The 23,664-nt window shown below is 43.3% G+C and overlaps 1 protein-coding gene across 1 annotated transcript; it reads left to right on the forward strand.

Annotated features, from left to right (window-relative positions):
* Positions 1-1,407: 1,407 nt before the first annotated feature.
* Vcp (valosin containing protein) lies at positions 1,408-17,660 on the forward strand. The gene is made up of 17 exons (XM_047525381.1): positions 1,408-1,705; positions 5,750-5,861; positions 6,044-6,216; positions 7,501-7,643; positions 8,072-8,202; positions 9,217-9,348; positions 11,487-11,589; positions 12,184-12,317; positions 12,397-12,532; positions 12,877-12,989; positions 13,365-13,529; positions 13,620-13,742; positions 13,986-14,198; positions 14,386-14,694; positions 15,382-15,537; positions 16,701-16,855; positions 17,004-17,660. The coding sequence occupies exons 1-17, from the start codon at positions 1,689-1,691 to the stop codon at positions 17,107-17,109; spliced, it is 2,421 nt and encodes an 806-aa protein (XP_047381337.1). The 5' UTR covers positions 1,408-1,688; the 3' UTR covers positions 17,110-17,660.
* Positions 17,661-23,664: the final 6,004 nt, after the last annotated feature.

The following is a 23,664-nucleotide window of genomic DNA, read 5'->3' on the forward strand; positions in this document are numbered from 1 at the left end:
GTACTAGAGATTGAATCCAGGACCTTGTATGTGAACTCCCACCTTCTCAGCATCATCTGTCTTATGAGCTGGAGGCCTAGGTATGATGGAAAGACTACACTAATCCTTATTCAGTGCCTTAGTCCTTTCTGGAGCCCCAAACCCCAGAGTGCTAGGTGATAGTGAGTAGAGTCAGGTCTGGAGAGTAATCTGGACAGGCTTTTTAAGATAACGGCAGGTATGCAATACTTAGGAGGGGCAGGTAGATTTCTGAGTCTCTCAGTGACTTCCTACTCTGAAGTGACTTCCTAATTCTGAATTCTAGAAACTGAACTCTCCGTCAAACTTGTCTGTGTGGATGGGAGTGAAGGGTGACTTGAGTCAGCATGCTACAAAGAACCCTATTGAGGACAGTCAGAGTCAGCTGTCAATTTGAGCCCAAGGACTTCTAGTTCCAGTATGCAATTTTCTTGCTGCCTTGGATGCTATTGGCTCTGTTTTTTGTTCTGTGGCTGCCTTTTGACCCCTCTAGACTTTGAATGTCCTGTCCTCCAGGCATTACTATTAATACTTCATGGTAAGGGAAGCACCCCTCCCCCAAGTGCTGGGAAACTGTAAAATCCGTGGGATTAATTAGGGGAGGGTACAATGACAATGCAGTAGCCTGGATGAAGAGCTGTGGTGCTAATCAAAAGACCCAGAGACGGTATGGCTGGTGCCAGTACTTTTTTTGTTTTGTTTTTGTTTTTGGTAACTGGGGATTGTACCCAGGAACATTTAGTGGTTTGAGTCACATCCACATCTCTTTTTATTTATTTTTATATTTTTATTTTGAGACAGGGTCAAAATTGCTTAGGACCTCACTAAATTGCTGAGGCTGCCTTGAACTTGGCGATCCTCCTGCCTCAGCCTCCCAAATTGCTGGGTTTACAGGCATGCACCACTCACAACTGGCTTGGTGCCAGTGTTTTAAAGAATCAAGATGTGTTGGTGTGGTGATGGAGTAAAAGGAACCCCAGGTTTGGGGAGAAATTGTGTGGGTTATCACTACAACAAAACTAGACTAATACAAGGGTTCAATCCATTGTGCCAGGTTCTTCCAGGAGGATAAACTCGGAAGCCAATGAACAGGAGCCAAGTGGGAGAGTCCGCCTCCAAAGGATTAAAGGCTCTCCTTTCACCAGTCGATCTGGCCTTGTTCTTTCGCTGATTGGTCTAGACTCACAATCCATCGAGGAAGCGTAGCGTTGTGACCAATTAACGCGGCGTTACTAGGCGTGTTGTATCCCTGAGGCGGGACCCAGGCCATAAACGAATTTTCTGATTGGCTGTGGTCGGCGGGTTGCTGGGGAGAGGCGCGGAGAGGCGGGCGCGAGTTCCCAGGGCAGGCGCTGATTGGTTGAGGTGAGAGCGGCTTTCCTTCCGATGATTCGGCTTTTCTCGACTCAGTCTCAGCTAAGCGTTTGCAGCCGTCGTTGGAGTCTTCGCTGCCGCTGCCCCCTCGCGGATCAGCCAGCGTCTCCCGCCCGCCCGCCGCCCCGGTGCCACTGGGAGGAAGGGAGAGGGAGGCTTCCTGTGGGTTTGTAGTTGCTGCTCGCCATCCGTTCCCCAGCCTGGGAGAGCCAAGCCCCGGCCTAGTCGGTCGCCTGCCACTCTTGTAGCCGTTACCCGCGGGCCGCCACAGCCGCCGACCGGGAGAGGCGCGCGCCATGGCCTCTGGAGCCGAGTGAGTGTGTGCGCGCGCCCGCCAGCTCGCTGCGGGGGCGCGCACCGCGGGATCCGCCGCGCTGGGTAGGCCCAGCCGGGCCTGGCCAGGGGCGCGTCTGGGAGGTGGAGACCGGGAAGGTGGGAGAGGAACGGAGGAAGCTGGCAAATGAGGGGCCGCGGGCCCGCGCCCCCGCGCGCCACCTAGGCTGGGCTTGTGTTGGGCCTGGGTCGGAGCCTGGGCGAGATCGTGCTGTGTCATGCAGGCCCCAGCCGGCCTGATTGGCCCTCTCAGAACTGCGGCCCCGGCCTAGTGCGGTGTTGGGTCTTACACTGCCTGCGGGGAGCCCTGGGGCCTTGAGGCGCCGGTCTGCGAACCCGTGTACCACCTGCAGATGACCCTGGGCCCACGAAGAGAGCAGGCCCCGCGAGCCCGCAACCCCAACTGGGCCCGGTGGGCGTGGACTTTGGGCCACGTGAAGTCCTCAGGAGCCTTGAGACCCAGGCTGCGGTCCCGGGAGGGGGAAGGCCCAGTGAGCTCAAGAAAGCTCACACTGGCCTTTTTGGAGCCGGGGCGACTTGGCCCAAGGTTGGCATCCTCTGCGACCTGAGTTGTGAGGGCCTGTTCAAAGAAGGGCAGGCCTTGCCTTTCGCTTCTGGCCATCTTCCTATTTTAGGCCCGTTGTAAATGGGAGGCTCTAGTTAGGTCCTTGCTAAAGTTCGAATCTCAGTTTGTATTCTATGGCTTTCCCTATAGTTCAGCTTTCGTGACTTGCAGGTTGGAGTTGCCCTAACACTTCAGGGAAAAACACACACGCCCCTTTCCCGAAACAGCCACCTAAAGAAATTCTCTGGGCCTTGGGGCTTTCTGGCCCTACCTTCATCTCTCAGGAAAGCATCAGATAAAACCTGGCCACCTCGGCCTATTCAGCTTAGAATCTAGAGATTTGGATGAAAAAAAAAAAAAAGATAAAAACGTGGCCAACCTACTGAAACACGTATGTAAATCATCTTCCTGCTTTGAAGAGATTAGTTTTTTTGAGGTGTGTTCCTTTTTCTCAAGTTTCAGAATTGGGATAAAGTATTACTCAGTTGCTTAAATAAAAGGATGATTGTTGATACCTAAAATAGGCTGTCAGATTATATCCAGCCAGTCTTTGGTTTTCAGAACTAGAGCTAAAAATCTAAAATTCTTGGAACCTGGCATTATAAGCAGTTTCTAACCTCTAGGTTATCTTAATGACTTACTGAACTCCAAGTCTCATGTGGCCTGTTGGGTTCTGGAAAGGGCCTGAGTCATGCATAAGACAATGGGGAATGTTCCCAAAGAACATCCACAATTGCTGTTAGCCTATGGTCAGGCCGAATTCACTGATAGAGATTACCACTTCTGATCTCCTCAGATAGGGAATTAGAGGTCTTGTGTTTGTTTTTGGTACTAGGACTTGGACCAAGGGATGCTTAACCACTGACCACATCCCCAGTCCCCCCACCTTTTTTTTTCTTGGGACAGGGTCTTGCTAAGTTGCTTAGGTCTTCCATAAGTTGCTGAGGCTGTCCTCCAACTTGTGATCCTTCTTCCTCAGCCTCTCCAGTTGCCAGGTTTACAGGTGTGTGCCACCATGCCTGGTTTAGAGGTCTTTACCTTAAGTGAAGGGCATCATCACTCTTTTTAGAGCTAGGGTTAGTAATGGTAGTCATATTGGAGGATTCTCTAGAGTACAGCTTTGAGATTAATATACAGACTATGATGACTTGAAGCAACTGTCATTTTATTTTTTTTCCCAGCCCCAATCTCGTAAATCAAACAGGAAGATGGTCAGTCCCTGTGGGATTATAGGAGGTTATTTTGATGGATTGGGGGTGGGCAGGAAAACTGATAAGTTTATATAGGTTTCCCGGGAATGTCATATTGCCCATGCTAGAATGTTGATAAATTTTGGAAGAGTCTACCTGCTTTGCAGCATTGTGCCCAGAGTGGCACACTTTTTGGATGGGGGAGGCAAGTTACAGATGAGGAAACCTCTTTTGAAAATTAGTTTAAAAGCAGTAAAGATAAAACCAACTGGGCGTGGTGGTGTATGCCTGTAATCCTAGTGACTGGGGAGACTGAGGCAGGAGGATCATGAGTTCAAAGCCAGCCTCAGCAACTTAACGAGACCCTAAGAATTCAGTGAGATTGTTTCTGAATAAAGGCTGGGGATGTGGCTCATTGGTTAAGTGCCCCTGGGTTTAATCCCTGGTCCAAAAAAAAAAAACCACCAACACCAAAGTGAGGGTTAGCAGAGTTTGCTACTTTATAAAAATGAATGGGGTTTATTTGATATTCTAGAGCACAGGCATCTTTCCTGTTTTCCAAATTGTGAAGGTATTTCTAATGGCAATACTGTTTTGTCTTGTTTTGTTAGCAATATTCCTAGCTCCTAGAATAATACCTGGATCAGTGTTAGACAACTCAATTTGTTGAATGAAAAAATAGTTCTATTTTTTTCTTTGCTTCCTCCATTGTTTTGACTCTCTTAGTTAATACTTACATTTGTCCCAGCCTTAGTAAGAGGAGGTAACTCATCAAAGGGAGAATCCATTGAGTTTAGTACTTAATGGCTGGAGAGAGCTAAGAAATTGTTTTCACTCACTGTCTGATGAGAATGATCCTAGCTTCTAGGAAATGAAAGAAATTGAGTCTACACTCAGGCAGCCTTAATTTGGGTGAGTGGAATTTGAATTTGACCCACGTTTTAGCATTTCTTGGTTTTGACTTTTTGAATGAACTCCATGAAGTTGTGTGCCTTTGCAGAAATTACTGTGACGTTCCGTTAGAGCTTGATTCTGACTGACTGACTGACTGCCTGCCTACCTGCCTGCCTGCTTGCTTCTTTCCCATACTGGGAATTGAACCAGGGCTTCATATATGCCAGGCAAGCGCTCTACCTGAGTATATCCCTAGACCTTCGTAAAAATTTTTTTGGTTTTGTTTTGACCAGGCTGATCTCCAACTTGAGATCCTATGCCTCAGTCTCTCAAGTAGGTGGGACTTCATTTGTGTAGAACCCCCACCCAGTTTTGAGCTTCTTTCCGAAGGTTCTAGACTATTAATGTTTTTTCTGAATATGATGGTTTTTCTTCCTTTTTTGTGTGTGTAGAGGGTAGGTACTAGGATTGAACCTAGGGGCACTTTGCCACTGAGCTACATTCCTCTCCCCTTTTAAAAAAATATTTTTTTATTTTGAGACAAGGCCTTGCTAAGTAGCTTGGGCTGACTTCGAACAGTCTGTGGTCCTCCTGCCTCAGCCTTCTAAGTCTCTGGGATTATAGGCATGCAGCAACTGCACCTGGCTGTGCTTGGCATTCTTGTGGTACTTGGGAATGCTCTGACATTCAATAGGTCTATCTTGTGAGGTCAGCAGTGCTAATAAATAATTCTGCTTCATTGTTCCCCAGCTTGCTTGGGGGGGACTTGGGGTCCCATGGCCCTTAAGGGAAGTTGTCCAACTCAGCTTATTCTCTTGGAAGGTTAGCATAAAAGAGAGCTTGTGTTTTGCTTTGGAGTGCTAATCATGATGACCATTAGTACCTTGTTTCAGGCATTGTGTTGAGTATTTACATCATTATCTCACTTAAAACAGTAAATCTCTTATTTTTTATTTAGTTTTTAAAATTCTTTTAAAAAGGTAAATCTCTTGAGATAGGTACTACTGTAGTCCCCATTTTACAGATGAGGACACCAAAGCCCAGAAAGGTTAACTAACTTGCCCAGTGTTGCAGTTAAACATTGGCAGGGTTGAGATTCAGATAGGTCTGACTCCAGAGCTCCTGCTCTTAATTGTTGCTTTTACAGTCTTAAGACTATTTTCATTTCTCTTAAATATTAGAGCTACTAGAATGAGAACTGTAATATAACTGAATATTACTTCTTGTTTCCTTGACTGAATTTCTTTCATCTGAGCTCTCTGTTATAGAAATACCTTCACCAATTCACTTTGTTTCCTAAGTATATGTTTTGGAGATTGTTAGGACCTGTAGAGTTGGGGTATCTATTGGGACTGACTCCATTTCTTCCTTCTAGTTCAAAGGGTGATGACTTATCAACAGCCATTCTCAAACAGAAGAACCGTCCCAATCGGTTAATTGTTGATGAAGCCATCAATGAGGACAACAGTGTGGTCTCCTTGTCTCAGGTAAGTTGGGTCAACAGTCCAGTCTTTCTTTATTGCACTTGAGGGATTTCCCCAGGTTTCTTTTTTCATTTTTCTTACAGTGACAGCAGATTGAGTGGGGTTTACTGGGAATCCCAAACTCCAGGGCTGCTGCTTACCCCCTTTTGCCCAGTGACCCAAAGGCCTTAACCTTCTTTCCTTAGCCCAAGATGGATGAACTGCAGTTGTTCCGAGGTGACACAGTGTTGCTGAAAGGAAAGAAGAGGCGGGAAGCTGTGTGCATTGTGCTTTCTGATGACACATGTTCTGATGAGAAGATTCGAATGAATAGAGTTGTTCGGAATAACCTTCGTGTACGCCTAGGGGATGTCATCAGGTGTGTGTGTGGGGTTCTCGGCCCCTCAGGGATGGGAGGTCAGAGACTGCCTGCAGTATAGGCAATATCCCCCTGTGTTATGACCAGTATGATTTCCTTGGTAGCTGCTTGTACAGGAAGCCACCTAGCCATGGGAAGACTCATGCTTTGGGGTTCTCTTTAGGTTTCAGTTCTACCTTCCTGGACTTTAAAATCTACCTCTGCATGGCCCATGGGACAAGTTGATGTTTTTGTGACTTTCTTGATGCCTTTGTTTTTTTCTTATTAGAAGTATAAGCCATCATATCTTAGGATGCTGTTTGAGGGTATATATCCACCAAATAACCTCTTTACTAAATACTGCTGTGTTTAATGAATGGCTTGTGATGGGGCTAGTATGAGGTGGGGAGTGTGAGTATGGAAGGTGGGCTTCTGATGGTTCTTTTAAGGATCTAAGTTAATCTAGGAGAGTGATAGAGTTGGAGGCAGATCCAGGATAGCTTCAATGTGAGTGATTTTGCTTGTTTCTATTATAAATGTAGATAAGAGGCTTCCCCAACCAGTATCCTGGCCAAGATCATCTAAGACTTCTGATTGTTTTTCATGGACTTTTCTTTCTGAGGATGCTTAGTTACTTTGAAGATTTTCTGACCATGTGGCTGAGATTATTTTTCCACTTCTGTTTTTCTGAGCCTGGCACTAGTCTAAGGCCTCCTCTTGTACAAGATATTGAGTCACTAGTATTCACTAGAAGGGATCATCCTTGGATGTCATTCACTGAAGACTCCAATAGTAGGGCTATGTGTGTCTTTTTTCTTTTTATATATATATATATATATATATATATATATATACTTTTTTTTTTTTTTTTTTTTTTTTTAGTTGTAGGTGGACACTATATGTTTAGTTTTATGTGGTGCTGAGGATTGAACCTAGGGCTTTATGCGTGCTAGGCAAGTGTGCTACCACTGAGTCACAACCCCAACCCTGTTTGTGTCTTTTTTGGTGGAACTTCCAAATGTTCTTAATTTTGTCTCACTAATATGAAGTAGGCTAGGAGTGGACTACTACCCTAGTAGCCTCTTTTAGTAGCTTCTGCTACCCTACCCTGAGTGTGACCTGTCTTAGTTCTGCTTTGCTGTTCCTTTGCCTTCATTCCAACCCTGTTCTCCCTCTCTTCACCTAAAGCCGTCCCTGCCTTTTCTTTTTCGCTTGCCATCAGCTGTCTGTGCCAGGCCCTTTCGGACGCCCAGTGCTTGGGGCTGCAGTGTGGTTGGTAATGTGGAGTCTGCTTGTCATCCTCAGCATCCAGCCATGCCCTGATGTGAAGTACGGCAAACGTATCCATGTGCTACCCATCGATGACACGGTGGAAGGCATCACTGGCAATCTCTTTGAGGTATACCTTAAGCCGTACTTCCTGGAAGCTTATCGACCCATCCGGAAAGGTGAGAGGGAATTTTAGGAACTGAGCTTAAGGGTGGTTATGGGAATACTTGAGAATAAACCTTCAATTATCTTTTTCTCATACACATGTATGTGTACAACACATATATCTTACCATGTGTCTTCCCTGCCTACCTCTGTGCTCCCAGAGAGTAAGCTGTCTCATATCTCTGAAGTGAGAACGTGGTTCATTTTGGCTGTGTTCGAGTAAAAAGTGCACAGCTCTACCATTGATGGTTGTAGTAGTGAAAGCTTGGCTTACCTATAACCAAGAAGTTGCACTTTATGGGCTTTACTAAGACCAGGAGAGGTGGAATGGGACAGAATAGGGCAGTATGTAGTGATTTCTGCATTTTAGACCTGTCTCTTGAGGAATTCTCACTTGGTCTGGTAGTTAACCTGTAACCACTTTTACTGCTTGCTCTCATAGGAGACATTTTCCTTGTCCGCGGTGGGATGCGTGCTGTGGAGTTCAAAGTAGTGGAGACAGATCCCAGCCCTTATTGCATTGTTGCTCCAGACACAGTGATCCACTGTGAAGGAGAGCCTATCAAACGAGAGGTGAGTTTGCTCCCTGACCCTATAGTACCCAGTTTTATTGCACTTAGTGTAGCAGTCATATTGTAGCTGTTGAAACTGGGTACTTTTTGACCTGAGCTGCTTCTGGAAGTGGGGAAACCTCCCAGCTGTACATTTTTGGGCCCAGGTGCTTTTTTCCAGAACCCTATACCAGGTATTTTAGATTGAACCCAAAAGTTACAACAGATTGGAATATTTTTTTTTCTTTTTTTCATGTGCGACTGGGGCTCAAACCCAAGGCTTTGTGTATGCTAGGCAAGTGCTGTGCCACTGAGCTGTATCACCAGCCTTGTAATAATTTTTTAAATGAAGCTAATGGGTAACATTTAGACCTGTGCCCTGTTCCAAGAATTTCCAGTTTTAGGTTTTAGAGAGCTCTTTCCAATAAGAATAAGGGCTATGTGAGAGGGAATGACTGTACTAAATGGTTTTTTTGTTGTTGTTATTGTTGGTTTTTTTTTTTTTTTTTTTTTTTTTTTTTTTTTTTTTTTTGTGGTGCTGGGAATTGAACCCAGGGCCTTGTGCATGTGAGGCAAGCACTCTCCCAACTGAGCTATATCCCTACCTCCCTTGCCCCCCGCCCCTGCCCTGCTAGAATTTTTTGCCTTGGAATTTTTGTAGTTATTCTTTAAGGCAGGATCCCCCCCTTTGTTTTTGTTGTTGTTGGGGGGGTACTAGAGATTGAACTCAGGGCACTCAACGACTGAACCACTTCCTCAGCCCTATTTTATATTTTATTTAGAGACAGGGTCTCACTGAGTTGCTTAGCACCTCACTTTTGCTGAGGCTGACTTTGAACTTGGGATCCTCCTGCCTCAGCCTCCTGTAGGTTGCACCACTGTGCCCAGCTAAGGTGGGATTCCTTTAAAGAAGAATCTTGTCATATCCATACAACAAATTTTTCCACACCAGATAATGGGATGATTTGGAGAAAATTTAGCTGAAAGCTGATAAAGAATTCTTGCCTTCTCCTTTCTTTGTGTCTTCCATCTTAAGGATGAGGAAGAGTCCTTGAATGAAGTAGGCTATGATGACATTGGTGGCTGCAGGAAGCAGCTAGCTCAGATAAAGGAGATGGTGGAGCTTCCCCTGAGACATCCTGCACTCTTTAAGGCAATTGGTGTGAAGGTAAGCATTCTGGACTTTGTGGGTTCTAGTCTAGGGTGGTGATTAATGTCTACACATTGTCTAACCCTGGTACTGTTTCCACTTAGGGCTTGGATTAGAGGGGCAGTGGTATCTTCTTTGATTTTGTAGAAAACTCTAAACTTATTAAAGCTACTGATGGTCCAGAATAGGAGGCTAGCATGAGCAAAGGTCACCATCCCGAGCTGAAAAAATTTATGGACAAGAAGTTATCATTGAAATTAAATGGTGGCAGACATGTCCAAGGAATATTGCAGGGATTTGACCCCTTTATGAATTTTGTGATAGACAAATGTGTGGAGATGGCAACTAGTGTGCCATGGTGGTAATACAAGAAATAGTATCATCATGTTGGAAGCCTTGGAATGAGTATAAATAATAGCTATTCAGCACAGAAATCCGTGTCCCCTTTCCAGAGGGCCTTTTTACCTATGACATAAAAATCGAGTCATGTACATTTTCATATTAAACTCCTCGTTAAATAAACTTTTTAATAAGAAAAAAAGGAAGAATAGCAGGCTAGCTGGGTGTGGTGGCACACACGTGTAATCCCAGTGATTTGGGAGGCTGGGGCAGGAGAATTAAAAGTTTGAGGCTATCCTAAGTAAATTAGTGAGGCCCTAAGCAACTCAGTGAGATTCTGCTTCAAAAGAAATAATTAAAAGGACTGGGATGTGGCTCAGTTGTACAGTGCCCCTTGGTTCATTCCCCAGTATCAAAAAAAAAAGGGCAAACTAATTAAGTTATGTTTGCATATCTTTTTTTTTTTTTTTTTTGGTACTGGGGGTTGAACCCAGGGGTGCTTAACCACTGAGCCACATCTGCAGCCCTTTTTTATATATTTTTTTAGAGAAAGGGTCTCACTAAGTTGCTGAAGCTAGCTAGCTTTGAACTTGGAATCCTGCCTCAGCCTCCCCAGCTGCCGGGATTATAGGCATGTGCCACTGTGTCAGGCTTGCTTGTCTTTTATATATTATATCTGTATATATATGTACCTTAAAAAATGTAAAAGCAATTCTTAATATCATGGATCCTATCAAAACAATTCCCATCATAATTTGTCCTTTCAAGAACTTTGTCACTTAATTTGAAGTAGATGTTAAGGAAATTTACAGAGTGCTAAGCGTCCCCAGTCTTAATACATCTGAGTACTACTCATCTAAGAGTGTTGCTTTCTGACCTTTTCTATATCATGGAACACACTGAAGATGAAATTAATACTTTGCCTTGTAAGCATTATATAAGTAATTTCATCTTCTATGTCGGCAGTTTCAATATCCTGCCTGTGGATGAGGGCACATAAAAGATAGTTTCAAGGAGTAATACTTGTGGTTTGACTAGGAAAAGCATTGCAACATGATAATAAATTCTGGAAGACTGATTGGGTTTATAGAGTGAATGAGCTTTTGATAGTGAAGAGAATGGACCATGTTTTCTTAAATGGCTAAGCTGGTCCTTGGAATTGACTTTCTAAAATTGAATTCATGCTAGTCTCAGGATCTTTAAACTCCCTCATAATAGAGTTTCTTAGTATGGTTTCTCTGCTGTTAATCTCCTGTGGAAATTGCATTCGTAAATGCAGCCCTGCAGCCCTTTCTAGCAATATTTTTCCTGGTGATGGCAGAACTGAGTATGGCCTGAAGTAAATTGCCTAACCAGCATTTACTGTTAAGGTTTTTTTTTTTTTGCAATACTAGGGATTGAACCTAGGGTCTTACATGTGCTAGGTAAGCTCTCTACCACTGAGCTGCATCCCTACCCACAAAGGGCTTATTCTTGGGGGTACCAGAGATTGAACCCAGGGGCACTTAACCACTGAACCACAATCCCAGCCCTTTCTGTTTTTTTGTTTTGAGACAGAGTCTTGGTATGTTGCTTAGGATCTCACTAAGTTGCTGAGGCTGAATTTGAACTTGACCATCCTCCTACCTCTGCCTCCTAAGCCACTGTGATTATAGGCATGCAGCACCACACTCAGCGTTCCTGAGGGCTTATTAATGGTGTCAGGGTTAAACCCTGGATTCTCACACTCTCTAGAGCCCTAGTCAAGCCATTTTAAGATGAGTGGGTTGGGAGAAGATGAAAGTCTAAACCTAATCACACTCTGTATTGGTCCTCAGCCTCCTCGGGGAATCCTCCTCTATGGACCTCCTGGGACTGGGAAGACCCTCATTGCCCGAGCCGTGGCAAATGAGACTGGAGCCTTTTTCTTCTTGATCAATGGTAAAAGTCGTGGTTCATCTTGACTCTGGCTAGACCCCACTTTGAGCTGGAGAGCTCACGGACATGTTCATTTGCATCTATGCAGTTGTGCATACTTTGGTATCTTCTGGTAGGGTATATTACTGAATAGTTAAGCAGTAAGGGAAAGATACTTTACACTGATGCTTCTTATCCTTTTCTCCCTTGAGAAAGATTGTGGACAGACTAAAGACACTTAGGAGGAACTAGCTGAAATGAGAAATTAAAAGGTACATGATTATTCGAGGGGGTTTGGGGAAGATGGGCTGAGATCACTTGACTCTCTCAGAATGGTATTTAGCTGGTAAAGGTCCAACTGGTATGCTGCCTTCTTTTGACCAGAGTTCCCAGAGCATCTGCTGTCATCTTCACACTTCCAGCTCTACTGTGAGAAAAGTGTACTGAGTCTCTTGACTTCTCTCTATCCCTGCCCTGGTTGTCTTGGGATATTGGCTGGTAGAGGTTACCACATTTTCACCCATGATGTTTCTGTAGGCTGAGCAAATGAAAACTGATTTCTTTGGGGATTGGGAAAGAATATAGTTTTGTTTATAATTTCCTTTCTGTATCCTTTAGGTCCTGAGATCATGAGCAAGTTGGCTGGTGAGTCTGAGAGCAACCTTCGTAAAGCCTTTGAGGAGGCTGAAAAGAATGCTCCCGCTATCATCTTTATTGATGAGCTGGATGCCATTGCTCCCAAAAGAGAGAAAGTAGGAACTTAACCTGAGGGCATGGAGGGTGGTTGAAAGGTCCTTACTTCACTTCTTACCAGATATCCTGTCCTAACAGACTCATGGGGAGGTGGAGCGGCGTATTGTATCACAGTTGTTGACCCTTATGGATGGCCTAAAGCAGAGAGCACATGTAATAGTTATGGCAGCAACAAACAGACCCAACAGCATTGACCCAGCCCTACGGCGATTTGGTAAGGACCCCATATTTCTTTCAACCCTATCTTTGCTCATAAGGAGATTATAGTCCTACTGGGTGTAATCTCTTTGATCCCACCTCTGTCCTTATCTAAGTTACCAAATCCTGAGTATTTCTTAAAGCTCTTTGCAGTGATAGAGCCCCAGGGATTCTTTTCCCTTCCCTATTTTTATCTAGAATGACCAACCATCCTGGTTTGTCTGAGACTGACAAACCAGGTTTCCTAGGTCATGAAACTTTCAGTGCTAATGCTAGGGAGCCCGGGGGTGAGATGGCTGTGCCTTAGGCCTGTTCCTTCTTCCCTCTGGATCTAGAAATGAGCCCTGTACTGTCCCACAGGTCGCTTTGACAGGGAGGTAGATATTGGAATCCCTGATGCTACAGGACGCTTGGAAATTCTTCAGATCCATACCAAGAACATGAAGCTGGCAGATGATGTGGACCTGGAACAGGTGGAGTGGTGATGAGGGCTGACCAGGAATTAGAATATTTCTGTTTATAAGAAGTTGCAAGAATCTGGCTAGAGACATGAGAGGAGATGGGTTTTGATTCCTAGGGAGGGGATAGGAAGTGATCTGAAACTGAATCCAGGAAATTGGTGTGTTTTAGTTTATAGTGCATTAGAGTAAACCAGAACGTGGGGGAACTTTATTTCTAGGACACAATTCAGGCTTGAGTACTGAAACCTCAGCTCGTAAAGGGTCTGCTAGTGTATGTTTTTAAGCAAATGGGAGAACTCATAGGAAAAGATAAGGATTCTTTTGTCCCTGAGTTTCCTAAGGCATCTGGGTCTTAGAGACAAAAATTAATAGATCTTCTCTCTGCAGGTAGCCAATGAGACTCATGGACATGTGGGTGCTGACTTAGCAGCCCTGTGTTCAGAGGCTGCCCTGCAGGCCATCCGCAAGAAGATGGATCTTATTGACCTAGAGGATGAGACCATTGATGCTGAGGTCATGAACTCCCTTGCTGTGACTATGGATGACTTCCGGGTAAGGATTATATACACCCACCTGATGTACACACAAACACCCTTTCCCTTCTATGGGAAGTCTCATCCCCATTTTTTGTTTCCTTCGTAGTGGGCCTTGAGTCAGAGCAACCCATCAGCTCTGCGGGAAACTGTTGTAGAAGTGCCACAAGTAACCTGGGAAGACATTGGGGGCCTGGAGGATGTCAAACGTGAACTTCAGGAGCTAGTCCAGGTAGGGTAACTTAGTCTTGGATAAGTCACTGCCTCAGTATGTTGCAATTGACTTGAGTGACCTCAAGGTGTCGGCACATTCTCTGCTAGAATTGTGAGGGCACAACTCGGAAACTTGCTCCTGGGTAGCCTGGTTCTTAGCCCATGGAATGTGCCATAGAGTGGTGAAGGAAATGATTCTATTTGGTTAGGCATCTTTCAAAATATGGAGGTAGCCTTGAATATTGTTTCCTTTGCCTTCTAGTATCCTGTAGAACACCCAGACAAATTTCTCAAGTTTGGTATGACACCCTCCAAGGGAGTTCTATTCTATGGACCTCCAGGCTGTGGGAAAACCTTGCTGGCTAAAGCCATTGCTAATGAATGCCAGGCCAACTTCATCTCCATCAAGGGTCCCGAGCTGCTCACTATGTGGTTTGGAGAATCTGAGGCCAATGTCAGGGAAATCTTTGACAAGGTAAGCTATGCTGGGCTATCTATTTACTTGCTTAGAGGCAAGGTAGGATAGAGGCTGTTTCTTTAGGAGAGTCAAAATTGTCTTAACTGCTGTCAGCTCATCTGGGGCATTGAAGATTACTGTTTTCATTCTTAGGTCTGAGAGACTCAGTTGTGTTAGTGCTTGACTTTATTTGTCACTTCCACAGGCACGCCAAGCTGCCCCCTGTGTGCTTTTCTTTGATGAGCTGGATTCAATTGCCAAAGCTCGTGGTGGTAACATTGGAGATGGTGGTGGGGCTGCTGACCGAGTAATCAACCAGATCCTGACAGAAATGGATGGCATGTCTACAAAAAAGAATGTTTTCATCATTGGCGCTACCAACCGGCCTGACATTATTGATCCTGCCATCCTAAGACCTGGCCGCCTTGATCAGCTTATTTACATCCCACTACCTGATGAGAAGTCCCGTGTTGCCATCCTCAAGGCCAATCTGCGCAAGTCCCCAGTTGCCAAGGCAGGTGCAAGGTCATGGGCCATAGAGACTTGGGAGGCTGGTGTGGAGTGCTTTTTGGGTTCTGGACAAGGTTCCATTAGGGATTTCTGGGGTTAGGGCTGGTCTAAAGGGAAGGTGGATGGTTTGGGGGTATTAGGATAATCTAGAATCAAAAATAAAATGGGAGCCAGATTTGGTGACGCACCACTCTTTAATCCTAGGAACTCTGGAGGCTGAGGCAGGAGGGTTGCAAGTTTGAGGCCAGCTCTGGCAACTTAGAACCTGTCTCAAAGCCAGACGAGGTGGCACACACCTATAATCATAATGGCTTTGGAGGCTGAGGCAGGATGATCCCAAGTTCAAAGCCAGCCTCAGCAACGTAGTGAGGTCCTAAGCAACATAGTGAGACCCTGTCTCAAAAGAAAAAATAGTAAGGACTAGGAATGTGACTTAGTGGTTAAGTATTCCTGGGTTCAATCCCTGGTACCAATTATATTTAAAAAAGAAAAGGGCTGGTGATGTAACTCAGTGGTAAAGTGCCTATGGGTTCAATCCCCAGTACCAAAATTATTAAAAAAAAAAAAAAAAAAATGGGTGGTGACAGAAGATGGGGCAAACTGAAGTTGGAAGTGCTTAGTGAGCCTGAGGATCAGTATATCCCAGGGGAAGAAAGGCTAAATTCTAAGGTGGTTCTGCTGCTGCTTTCAGGATGTGGATTTGGAGTTCCTGGCAAAGATGACTAATGGCTTCTCTGGAGCTGACCTGACAGAGATTTGCCAACGTGCTTGTAAGCTGGCCATTCGTGAATCCATCGAGAGTGAGATTAGGCGAGAGCGGGAGAGGCAGACAAACCCATCTGCCATGGTGAGTCTGCATCGGTGGTCAGTTGTGGGAAGTCAGGGCATGGTCTCCACAATGCCCTGGCCCTGGAGTTGAGAGAAGGAGATAATGGAAAGGTCATCTCTCTGAGAAAATGTGAGTCAGGGCATCAAAGAGAAAGAATGCTGAGGTGAATCCACTTGGTCTAGAATAAGGCTTAGAAGAAATAGGCAGATTACATCTTAGTGTCTCCTTGAAATCCAAGTATAATTGTACAGCAAATAAATGGAACAAGATTTCAAACTTAGGATTTATAGATCTATCCCTGGTAGTGGAGGAAGGGGACATGGACCTCCCAAAATTTTCTGTAAAGGTAACTATCGTCTCACTTGTATCCTGGTCCCATGTTTGTGACTTAAGAAAGAAATGAGTAAGTGACTTTCTTTAACTTTTGGGAAGAGATCTGTGACATCTCTCCTTTCTCCAATAAAATCTTAAAAAGTAATGACTACTAATGCTTGGAAGCAGTCTTATAAGCCATAGGAATGGGCCTCTTGGTGGAAGAGATAGGGTTTGAGAGGTAAGAGTAGAATTTGGATAAAGGGATAAATAACCCAAATAACTTGCTCTAGTAGTAGGGTTGCAGAAATTGGGAAAACCTGGATGGATTTAAGAGCATGTATGTTACTGGAAGCGAGGCTATTAGGTAGGGAGTAATCCTATGTGATAAACCGTGAGAGCAGGTGATATTTTCTTTTTAAACTTTAGATTTATTGAGGTATAGTATTTATGCAGTAATATGTGCACTGTATCCTTTTAAGATATAATTTCCATGCTTTTTGACAGATGTACATAAGTTCTGTACTATCACAGTTGATATGGAAATTTCTGTTATCCCATCAAGTTACTTCAGACCACCTTAACATCTCCCTTTATTAAACCTTGGCAAAAACTGATATGATTTCAGCCCCTGCAGTTTTCCCTTTTCCAGAATACATTGACAAGTTTTTAAATTAATACGACTGATGGCTTCTGTGGAGCAGAGCATGACTTAGTTTTAGGAAGTCTAGCCTGTTTCTTTAGCAGGTTAGATTGGAAGGCCAGGAGACCAATAAGCTACTACAGTAATGGGAGGGTGGGGAGGCCAGGGACAGGGTCAAATCTGGGACTTAACTAGCCAGGGTGGTCTGTGTTTACCAACTTTATAGGAAGTAGAAGAAGATGATCCAGTGCCAGAGATCCGCAGAGATCACTTTGAGGAAGCCATGCGCTTTGCCCGCCGTTCTGTCAGTGACAATGACATTCGGAAGTATGAAATGTTTGCTCAGACCCTTCAGCAGAGTCGAGGTTTTGGCAGTTTCAGGTAATGGTTGGGGGCAGTGGGCAGTTCCTAAATTGCTTTGGGGACCTATACAAACAAGGTGGTGAGGAGTCTTAAAGATACTAAAGTGAAAAGCCTACACAGGTCCTATCCTTACCCTCTTTTTTTTGTCTCTGCTCTTAATATACAGATTCCCTTCAGGGAACCAGGGTGGAGCTGGCCCTAGTCAGGGCAGTGGAGGTGGCACAGGTGGCAGTGTGTACACGGAAGATAATGATGATGACCTGTACGGCTAAGTGATGGTGGCCAGCGTGCGGCGAGCTGGCCTGGTTGGACCTTGTTCCCTGGGGGTGGGGGCGCTTGCCCAGGAGGGACCAGGGGTGCCCCCCACGGCCTGCTCCATTTCTCAGTCTGAACAGTTGAGCTACCAATCAGACTCTGGACAGGGGATTTCTGTTGCAAAAAATACAAAAGTGATAAAATAAAAGTGATTTTCTTTTGGGAGGTGGAGAGTGAATTACCAACAGGAAATTGGGCCTTTGGGCCTACGCCATTTCTATTGTAGTTTGGGGCAGTGCAGGGGACCTGTGTGGGGTGTGAACCAAGTCATTACCACTGACTCCTACAGTAAAGCATCTGCACATCACTCAATGCTGCCCAAGCCCTCCCTTCCTGTAGCCAACCTGGGTAGGTGGGTGAGGGGCTACAGTTGCTGGGTGTTTATATAGAGAGTAGGTTGATTTATTTTACATGCTTTTGAGTTATTGTTGGAAAACTAATCACAAGCAGTTTCTAAACCAAAAATTGACATGTTGTAAAAGGACAATAAACGTTGGGTCAAAATGGAGCCTGAGTCCTGGCCCTTGTGCCTGCTTCTTTTTCTGGGAAGGGCCTTGGGCTACCCCTCATTGACAAGGCACAATTCCAAAATGAAATCCTGGAGGTAAGATTGCATCCTTTTCTATGACTGACTGACCTTGGTATGGTAACTCCTGCTGGCTCACCATGCATCTGCAGTTATCACTGGTTAGGTTTGTGGTGGAAGAGGAGCAGCCTGATGGAGCTGCATCTATGGAGAATGTGGCATCTTTCTACCTAAATGTTTGATGTGGATGCTAAGGCTAGGCCTGCAGAGCCCCCTTATCTTTTATTTATTTTTTATTTTTTATTTTATTTTTAGTTGTAGATGGATGCAATACCTTTATTTTTTTTATTTTTTATGTGGTACTGAGGAATGAACCCAGTGCCTCACACAATCAGTACAAAGTGCTCTACCGCTGAGCTACATCCCCATCCAAGAGCCCCCTTATCTTGACCAAGAATTAGATTTGAAGTACTCTCTATAAATCTTAGGTTGTAAAAGTATAGTATCTTTTATCTTCTGTTGAATATTCTCTGACCAACTCTGCCCTCCCCTGCCTTTTTTGGGGGGTACTGGGAATTGAACCCAAGAGCACACTTACTACTGAGCTACACCCCCAGCCCTGTTATTTATTTTTTTGAGACAGGATTTCACTAAGTTGTTTAGGGCCTCACTTCATTGCTGAGGCTGTCTTTGAACTTGGGATCCTCTTGCCTCAACTTTCCTAGCTGCTGGGATTACAGGCCTATGCACTATGCCCAGCCTCTATACTGGTTTTATACGTAGATAATCCACAAGGATATAAGATACTTACATTGGTTGATTAAATTGGGATAGCTCTGGAACTCTTGCTATGAAGTAGATATTTTTGCACTGTTGGGATTTGAATTTACTGTCCCTTACTTTCCATGACGATTTCTCCACTGGATTGTTACTAGTCCTCCTTAGGTCTTCCTCCCATTTAGGTGTTCCTCATGGCTTAGCCTTCAGTCTTTTTATGTTCTGAATTTTGACACTGTTATCTTTGTGAGTTGGCAGCCTGATCTCATTGAGGGTCAAAGACAAAGCTATTTGGGGAAAGGTTTTTTGTTTGTGTGTGGGGATTGGACCCAGGGGTACTCTACTACTGAACAATATCTCCAGCCATATACTTTTTTATTAAAAATTCTTTGAGACAGGATCTTGCTGAATTGGGAAGGCTAACTTCAAACTTGGAATCCTTCTGCCTTAGCTTCCTGAGTCAGTGGTATTAGAAGCATGTTCCTCTGCACTTGGCCCTCTGTAGATTCTTTAGGAAAAAACAGGAGAAAATTTGTACTCAGGAAACCTGCTGTTAGTTCTAGCGCTTGGGGTTTGAAGCAGTGTAGTTGTGGATTGAAGTGCTTATTTTGGGATCTCAAGGTGATACAAGTAATGAAAATGCTTCCAAATCTATAGAAAGTAATATGAAAGACTTTTGTCAACTTGCACCTGCAGAAGCCTGCATACTTTGCACAAAAGCAAACTGTATAGGCGGTCCATTACCTCTGTGTTCTCAGAAAAAAACTGAAATTACTACTGGTACTGAGGATTGATTTAACATTTACAAATAATAGGTAAGCAGTCTACCACTGATTTATATCCCCTTCCCTTTATTTTGAGATAGGGTGTTGATGAATTTCCTAGGCTGGCCTTGAACTTGGTGATCCTCCTGCCTTAGCCTCCCAAATAACAGATTAGAGGCATGTGTTACCATGCCTGGCAAACCGCAATTTGGTCTTAACTATACCTAAGTGCTTCTTTTCCATAGGATAAGTGCTATGAGTAGAGCATGTGTTTTGACCAAGATGATGTCATTGAATAGATCATAGGACCAACAGTATACCATAGAGGCAAAGATGGAACTATAAAACTAACATTTTAACATGTATTTGGGTCCAATATATATATATATATTTTTGGCGGTGCTGGGGATTGAACCCAGGGGCCTTGTGCATTCGAGGCAAGCACTCTACCAACTCAGCTACATCCCCAGCCCGGATCCAATGTATTTATCTTATAAATTGCCCTAAGGACCCACTGGATACACATAAAGAACACATGCCTGCCAAACATTAATTTAACTGAACTGTGACAAGTGCTAAATGGTTTGTTACCCTTTCCCAGCTCTGTAATCTTCTGAGACCTTTAAAAGACTTAAAAATATGGGATTTGAATTTTTCATAAAGCTCTTTTAGACATTTTAACTATTGCCATGTCAAGTGGAAATTCAGAATTACATTGTTTTGAGACCATAACAGTGGAGGGGAAAGACTTTCAGCTCCACCCTTTGCCAGCAAGTGGTAAATTTTGAACTGATTCCATAGACAGATTTGGACTAACATGGAATTGAACAGTGAAATTTAATGAGGAAGTAGAGGGATATCATGTAGCTTTGAGTTCTGTTAAATTTTTCAAATCAAATATACAGATTAGAGGGAATATTGTAGAGTGGAAAGATCACTGGGTTGGAAGTTTGGACTTCTGTCTTACATAGCTTCAGTTTCTTTAAAGCCATACCCTCAGGAAAAAGGTGCCATTAATAAGGCACATACAGTGGGACTGTAAGCAAGGGAAACCATATCAAGACTAAGTAGGCTCTGGATGTAGTATGAGCTAATCTTTGACCGTGGTAAACTAGTGAATGGAAAAATAGGGGAGAGCACTTAGATCAGAAGGCGTAGGGCATGCTTAAGCAGCAGGTTAGAACAGCAAGGGAGTACTGGAATGAATTTAGAATAGCAAAGGAGTACTGGAATGAATTTTAAAAGAGATCAGGATCCATGTGAAAACCTCAAAGGCCAAGAATGAACTAAAGGTATGGGACATTTAGGCAGGGAAGTGATTATCAGATTTTGATATTAAACTCACTCCCCCCTTTTACTGTTAAAAAAAATCAGTTTCTAGATAAACAGTACAACATCAGTCACATGCACGTTGTTTTTCATAGACATTTTCACACTGTGTTGGCAGTGGGTGGAACCCAGGGGTGGTCTACTGCTGAGCTATATCCCCAGCACTTCTTTTGTTTTGTTTTTAAATTTTGAGACAGGGTCTTACTGTGTTGCTAAGGCTGGACTTGAACGAAATTCTCCTGCCTCAGCCTCCTGAGTAGCTGGGATTACAGGTATGTACTACTGTACCCAGATGATAATTTTTTTGGGGTGAGGGTACCAGGGATTGAACTCAGGGATGCTTAACCACTGAGCCATGTCCTCAGCCCTTTTAATTTTTTATTTTGGGCAAGACTCTTGTGAAGTTGCTTAGGGCCTTGCTAAATTGCTGACCCTGACTTTTCAGCTCCTGAGTCACTGAGATTACAGGTGTCTGTTAATTTATTTTTAAAATAACCTTTTATTTATATAGGAGCAGTAATGTGCATTGTAGAAATTTAGAAAAGTATAAGCAAAAATTTGAAAATTACTTTTTTGTTTTGATACCAAGGATTGAACCCAAAGGTACTTAACCACTGGTCCACATTCCCAGCCCTTTTAATTTTTTATTTTGAGACAGGGTCTCACTAAATTGCTTAAGGCCTCGCTAATTTGCTGTGGCTTTGAATTTGGGATCTTCCTGGCTAGGCCCTATGAGCCTCTGGGATTACAGGCATATGTCTCTGTGCCTGGCAGAAAATTACTATTTCTTATAACCAGAGATATCACCATCTTAACTTTATATCTTTCTTAATCTTTTTGTGTATATGTAAATATGTATATGCATTTTAAAAACCAAGTCAAGATCATACTACTTGATTTTTTTTTTTTTTTTTTTTTTTTTGGCGGTGCTGAGGATTGAAACCAGGGCCTTCTGCTTCGACCAACTGAGCTGTATCCCCAGCCCTTGATAGATTTTTTTTTTTTTTTTTTTTTAAGTCAGTAAATACCACCTTTCCCTCAATAATTTCCTGAGTTGTCAAGATACCCATACCCATATATTTAGATTTTCCTAAGTGACCCAAATGTGATTCACAACTAGTTTGACTAATATCTAGTCTAGGACAACAAGTTGCATATTTATGTACCTTTGCTTAAACTTATATCTACTTGAAAAAATAGTCAGTTGAATGATAACCATGTGGAGAATGGATTAAAAGTAATACGGCAACCAGTTTAGTGAGAAACAATAACTAAGAGCAGTGGTGGAATTGGGGAGGTGAAAATGGATTTCAAATACATTTTACGATAGGATTTGATGTTGGATTGAACTAGGGAGGTGGTCAACAGTAGTTAAGGATGACAGATTTCTGGCTTAGGTATTTGGACGATATGGTCCCTTTCAATAGAACTATGTACATTGGAGGAAAAAGTTAAAAGAAGAAAGTAAATTTTTGGACAAGTTGAATATGATGATGTTAGTAGGCCATTGAGATCTGAGGCCCAAAGGTACTTAAAACTAACCCATGTTTTGTAATATGGCACATTTAGTGGAATGGGCTCAAGACTTTGTGTTTTAAAAAGTTATTGGAGGCTGAGTATGGTAGTGCACACCATACTGTAATCCCAGAGGCTTGGGAGGCTGAGGCAGGAGGATCACAAGTTCAAATCCATCCTCAGAAACTTAGGCCCTGAGCAACTTTGGGAGACCCTGTTTCAAAATTAGAAAATCAGAGAGTTTGGATTTGGCTCAGTGGTTAAGGGCCCTGGGTTCAATTCCTGGTACCAAAAGGAGAAAAAAAATATATATATATAAAATGTTTGTTATTGGTAAAATCATTGTGGGGGAAGTTAGGTTTTCACTTCATATCATACTAAAAAATTTAATCAACAGTAACATACAAAACTTTGAAAGTTTTAGAGGCTACAAAGGACAATGTTGGTAGATTTAACTACATAGAAATTATTACTTTTTGTACCAGGGATTAAACCCAGGGGTATTCAACCATTAAACGACATCCCCAGTCCTTTTTATTTTTTATTTTGAGACAGTGTCAGGGCCTTGCTAAGTTGCTACGGCTGGCTTTGAACTTAGAGTCCTCCTGCCTCAGCCTCCCATAGCTGCTGGGATGAGCCACTATACCTGGCTACATCAAAGTTTTAAACTTTGATATAGAAAAAGTCAATATAGGCCAAATTAGATGATAAGCTACAGATGGGGAAAAATATTTGTAAAATACATGAATAGGTTGACTTAATAACTCTGGTAGGCAAGATGATGACCTCCCAAGATGACTACATTCTAATTCCTGGAGTCAGTCTGTATTACCTTACATGACAAAGGATAATTAAGTTTGCCCATTGACTGACTAAGGAAGAGTATCCTGGACTCTAATCACAAGGGTCCTTAAAATGGAAGTGGGAAACAAAAGAGACCAAAGTAATGCAACGTGAGAACTTACCTTTCCTTTGTTAACTTTGAAGATAGAGGAAGGGGTCCAGTAGTCAAGAAATGTAGTCAGCCTCTAGAGACTGGGAAAGTCAAGGAGTGAATCCTAGCTAGAACCTATAGAAAGAGATGCAACTCTGCGGGACCCCTTGCCCCCACACCTTTTTTTTTTTTTTTTTTTTTTTTGGTACCAGGGATTGAACCCAAGGGTTCTTAACCAATGAGCCACATCCCTAGGCCTACCCCACTTTTAAAAAGATTTTGGGTCTCACTAAGTTGCTTAGAGTCTCTTAAGTTGCTTAGGATGGCTTTGATCTTGTGATCCTCCTGCCTTAGCCTCCTGAGCCACAGTATTACAGGCATGGGCCACCATGCCTGACTGACGCCTTGATTTTAGCTCTGTGAGAGACATCAGACAATCCTGACAAAATTTGTTATTTTTGGTAATTATAGCAGCAGGATAAAGACAGTATAGTATCCAACGGTGCAATAGAAAAACAGGAAAGGGCTGTGAAAAAGTAACTATAGAAGGAAAATCCTGATGCTTATTAAATGTAAAAAGGCAGTTTTTTTGTGACCTTGGGAATTGATGAGCTGACCCAGGGAAAGAAGATCAGGGCTGAGAAGAATTTATCATTGAATAAATTAT

The sequence above is a fragment of the Sciurus carolinensis genome, chromosome 14, assembly GCF_902686445.1.
Source record: "Sciurus carolinensis chromosome 14, mSciCar1.2, whole genome shotgun sequence".
Taxonomy (NCBI): domain Eukaryota; kingdom Metazoa; phylum Chordata; class Mammalia; order Rodentia; family Sciuridae; genus Sciurus; species Sciurus carolinensis.